The sequence below is a fragment of the Fulmarus glacialis genome, unplaced genomic scaffold (genome assembly GCF_000690835.1).
Source record: "Fulmarus glacialis isolate BGI_N327 unplaced genomic scaffold, ASM69083v1 scaffold30851, whole genome shotgun sequence".
NCBI classification, from domain to species: domain Eukaryota; kingdom Metazoa; phylum Chordata; class Aves; order Procellariiformes; family Procellariidae; genus Fulmarus; species Fulmarus glacialis.
In genome coordinates, this window is record NW_009193910.1 from 12,548 (window position 1) to 17,700 (window position 5,153).

General features: G+C 46.1%; 1 protein-coding gene across 1 annotated transcript; it reads right to left on the bottom strand.

Moving 5' to 3' along the window:
• Nucleotides 1-2,656: 2,656 nt before the first annotated feature.
• Nucleotides 2,657-5,088, bottom strand: VAMP1 (vesicle-associated membrane protein 1 (synaptobrevin 1); the record flags this gene model as incomplete). The annotated part of the gene is made up of 4 exons (XM_009587606.1): nt 2,657-3,242; nt 3,657-3,708; nt 3,957-4,115; nt 4,944-5,088. Coding segments are annotated over 4 exons (373 nt in total), but the record flags the coding sequence as incomplete, so codon positions are not given.
• Between the last annotated feature and the right edge of the window lie 65 nt (nt 5,089-5,153).

Sequence of the window (5,153 nt, forward strand, 5' to 3'; positions counted from 1 at the left end):
AAGGCTGAGAACTAACAGGAAGACAACACACAACTTGGCAAGAATTGTAGCATGACTAGTTCATTCAGGTTGTGCAGGCCTGAAGTTTAGACTTGCTTTAATCCACCAGCCAGTCCAGACACCCTCCTTTCCCAGGAAGGCTTTCATCTTTGAAAGAATTAGCCTAGCTGCACTGCTCCCAGTTCACCATTGACCATACATTGTTCTGGTACGATTTTGGTGATGTTTAAGGCTGGACAAAGATTGGTCATAAGGTAATCACAAGCCACAGGGAGTACTGTTTTACAACCTAAAGTTTGTAACAGCAGGGGCAGATAGAAGGGCAAGTACCTCATTCTAAAATAAGTCTGCACTGGACAAAGCTCCATCATTTCTTTTTAATGAGTTCCCAAGTGTACAGTGAAGCAAAACAAGGAAGCGCTTACCTTTATTCCAGCCATGCTCCAAGATATGCTGTGAACAGCATCCTACTCTTGGAGGTCATTTGGATCATGAACACATGTCCCAACACCAATGGAGAATTTTTTCTGGGTTTAAGGACCTGAGGATAAGTTATTGAAACCCAAAGGCAGCACAGCCTGAGGAACTAGAGCTATCAGCAACACACCCTCCCATTCAGGGGACTACCTCCCCATGCATTACACAGTGGCCAGACATTTGGTGGATAAAAGTAGAGTTGAACTAGGCAGCCTCTTCACCCAGAGCTTCTGGTCCATACATCTTGTAACAGACTTACCACAGAGTCAGTCCAGCACACAGTTCCAGTACAACTGGAACTCCCATCATTGCAACAGAAGACCACCCACTGCTTTGAGGGCCAGAACTTCAGGTGTGTGTATGGGAGTGACAAAAAAAAAGTTCCAAAAAGAGTTTGGTATCCCAACCCCTCCCCACCCACTGACAGACCAGACAGACTCAGTAAGGTGGTGAATTGTGTTTCTTAGAGACTATTTAAAGTACATGAGCTGATTACTATAACATGCCAGAGGAGATTACAGTTGTGTTTATAGAGGAAGGAAATAAACTGCACGTGCGTGAGTGGCTGTAATGCTGTGCACAGCAGAGTCCCTTGCTTTTACCCAGAGGGCCTTGGTGATTTTTTTTTGCCCATGCATAGAGACACAAAGGAGGGGAAGGAGAGCAGAAGCAGAGGCAACATACAACATCTAAGAGAAAGAAATGGAAGAGACAGCCTAGAGGGACCTTGGCCCCAAGAGGAACAGGAGGAATGGGGCACCAAAGGCTTCTTTAGAAGAGTTCAAGAGAATTGCTGATCTGGGGGCCTCAAGCTTGTATGCCCACCCCCTAAAATGATAGCAGTAAGTAGTACAAGCAGGCCCTGGCTCCTCTTCAGTAGATGCACTTCTGACCGTCCATCACATCTCAGTTCCACAGGGAATTAGGGAAGTGCTCAGGGGACGAGGGCTGCTTCACTCCAGATCTTCATCTCTGCCCTCACCCAAGGTGGAGAGGGATGGAATTGCAGGGAGATGAACTCAGCGCAAATGAAATGCTGGGGCATGGAAGTGAGCATGCAAAACCTAGCCCCTTCCCAGATGCCCTGTGAGGAGGAAAGGGGCTTCCCCAACACACCCAGTGAAACAAAAAGCATCTGCTCCTCCCATCTTTTGTACTTCACTCCCATCTGGGAACTCCAGTGATGTTCTCCCCCGCCTCCTGCCACCATCTTAAGCCTAGGCAGATCCCAGTGTATTCTAGAACTGAGGTAGAGCTTCCTAAATTAAAGTAGTGCCCTCTTTCCAGTCTAGATTACAGGCTACAGCTCAGCCTGTAAAAAAAAGACAAGATGCACATTCCTCAGAAGACTCTGCAGAAACTGAGGAACAGGGCAGCTCATTTAACCCCAGGTTTGACAACACATTCAAGCAATTCAGGGCTCTTGTTATTTTTGAAGGAGAACAAGGAGATTGCTTACAGAAAGCCACAGCATTCAATGCTGCAAGTTTACTTCCAGCAGAGACCATCTTGGATCTAAATTCAAGAGAACCCGTAGCATGTAGGAGGATTTCTGTTTGATAGGCAAGATCTCTAGAGATCCAAGCTGCCGAACTGGGACATCTGATGTCACTTTGCAATACCCATGCCCAGAGCAGCATTTCCCTTTGAATCCCTAGCTAACCATTCTGAGTATTTTCTAACTCCTGCTGAAAGTTAGGGCTTTGTGGTAACAGAAACAGAAGAGGTATTCCTTAATCTGAAAGCTGCGTGGCTCGTTCAGTCTCATCTGAAATACCTCCGGTCTCCTCCACCTCCATCTGCTATGTCGTAGGCTTCCTTTGACATTCAACCCAGTAACACAAAAGCAAAACACCCATTTCCACTCCCACTCTGCCACTACCCCAAAGTCTTCCAGAAAGCTACAAGATACTAGAAACCCACAGGGTCCTGGCTTGTGTCTGCATAGATGAAAGAAATATTTGACACCCCCCACCAGACTCCTTACTGTTTGTCTTTTGTTCCTGCTGGCAGGAGTTCCTTCAGGCACTCCTAAACATGCCTTTCAGATAGTAACAAAACTCCTTTCACTTAACTGTGTTTAGTCTGTTGTACTTGACTGAGGTAATCATGTAGGTTCTCCTTTATAATAACTGACACAGCCATGTTCAGACAGCAAGTCATCTGAAAATAAGGACAGGCAGAATAAATTGTTTCTTTAAGTGCTCATCTCTCCATGGCTAGAAAAATCTGGATGACTACATCCAGCTCAGTCAGATGGCTCACAGTCACTGACCAACACAAACTAGCCTTTATTTCAGGAGCTCAATGAAAAGCTTAAGTCATGCTGCCACTCTTTTTAGGCAGAACACTAAAGAATCTCACATGCTGAAGTCCTTCATCCCCAAAGGCACTGCATTAAGGCATTCGTATTTTGCTAGAGTCCATACAGGCACTATTTGACAAGCTCGCACCCAAAAATAAACCACAAAAATTCCCTGCAGAAGAGCAGGAACAATAGCTCCCCACTCCTCCTCTATTTCCATTTCCTCTAAACTCAGATGACCCTCCCTAAAGCTGCAGCAGCTGTTGAAGAGTCTAACCATATTCAGTAGAGCGCTTCAGAGTCCTATACAGAAGACAAATTAAAACCAATAAAGAAATCAATGAAGAAGCTAGGTGGAAAGGAAGGGAAGGCAAGATTCAGGGGCAAGAAGAGACAGGCAAGGTGACAGGGGGACAGTAGTTTGCAGACTGAAGGAGCTACATTCAAGTAAAAAAGTAGACTGGAGACAAAGCAATAGGGAAAAAAAGGAAAGAACAAAAGGGCAAGTTACACCAAAGGTCCCCCAGAGACCTCCAAATGCCCAACCAGGGAAGGGACTTGCCAACCCACCCACTCCAGGGTAAATACCCCTCATACTTACAGGTTTACCTGACCTGGCAGACAGAATTTCCCATTTCTACAATGTCGGCCACCCCCAATTCCTTTCATTACTATGTAAAGCATACCATTTCTACAGTAAGTATCGGAGTTCCAGCACCACCACCTCCCTTCCCCAAGGACTGAAATTAACACTTATGCAACCAAGACCCTCCAGATCTCAAACCAAAAAGGAAGAGTTTAAAATACTCTTTTAAAGTACTTAAAGAAGAGTTGGTGCTTCTTCACCTTTGATCCTGGGCTTTTCAGTACTTACTTACAATCACCACCACCACAATGGCACAAATCACTCCCATCATGATCATCATCTGGAGAGAGAGATTGTCAAAAAAGTAATACTCAAAACAGATTGACAAGTTCACATCTTCCCTGACAGCCAGGGAACATACGCCAGACCCTGAAGGTAGGACAGCCAAGGTCTCAAAGTCTTTCCACAGTGAAAGAATCCTTAGCGTTTGAAATAGTTATTAAGCCCCAACTATCCTCTCAAAGCCCTGCAGGAGAAGACTAGCCCAACCCCTTCTAAGGAAGGAGATCATGGCACTAGGAAACTCACCTTGCAGTTCTTCCACCAGTACTTCCTTTTGAGTTTTGCTGCACTACTTTCAAATACTGAGGCACCAGCCTGAAGTGCATCTGCCCGGTCATCTAGCTCTGACAGTTTCTCATCTCGTTTCAGCACCTTGTCTACATTTACACGCATTATATCAACCACCTGCAGAAGGAAGAATAGTAGCAGCAGTTGTATTGGTAAAGAGAGTTGAAAAAGTAAGAGCAGTAAGCTGGCCAATAACTAACACTAAGATACGAACAAGTGAAAGCCCTAAACAAAGAAAAAAGGTCAGGATAGGAAACAGCTTTCAAGTCATTGCCTACTTTGAAGCAGGGAAAAAATCCTAGACCCCCTATTAAAGTATCAGTTCAAGAACACTTAAACCAAGTCCTCAGCCCCACATTCTCACTTTTTTAAAAGCTCTCAAATCCAGCAAGCCTAAGCCACCACCCTCATGAGAGTAATCATATGCTCACTCCCCAATAACTGCAAAGATAACTTAGAGTTACATGTTGCTGCCCCAGCGAGGCACAACGGCGTTACTGCATGCCAGCAGCCACGCTACAGACACTGACCCTGAGAAGTAGTCAGGCAAGGTTCCCCGCACATTGAGCCTGCACACAGACTGTTCCCTTGAAGCAGCAGGCAGGGATTAAGAGCTGTTCTCTCTCTAAAGCTGCTGTATAGCTTTATTTCCATACCAGATACAGGATACAAGGTATCAAAAATCTAACAGGCCTTCTCCTTAGAAGTTGTATCTGGAATTAAGCAGCTTTTAAACACAAAGCAATTCTATCTCTCCTCCAACCTCTTCATAGGTCTGCCATCATAATTTGATAATTGATTATTAATGCATTTCTGGTATTGGCATGACAAGAACATCCACCCCCTCAGCAACAGATGCTTGTCAAGAACATCGCTGCTGCAGAGCGGTAGGAGAAAAGTCCAGGCAGCCTACGGGAAGCCAGCACGGCTGGCAGAGCTACTAACCTCCTCCATTTGGGCCTGCGTCTGCTGCAGCCGACGGTTACTGCTCAGATTGGGGGGTGGCCCGGGGGGCCCCCCACCGGGGGTTCCCCCACCGGGGGTTCCCCCTTCTGGGGCCCCGGGAGCAGGTTGCTGAGCTGGGTCAGACCTAGGGAAACACACGTATGGCCAAAGAGAAAACCCTGTCAGCCGCTCAAGAGAGAGGACCCTTCC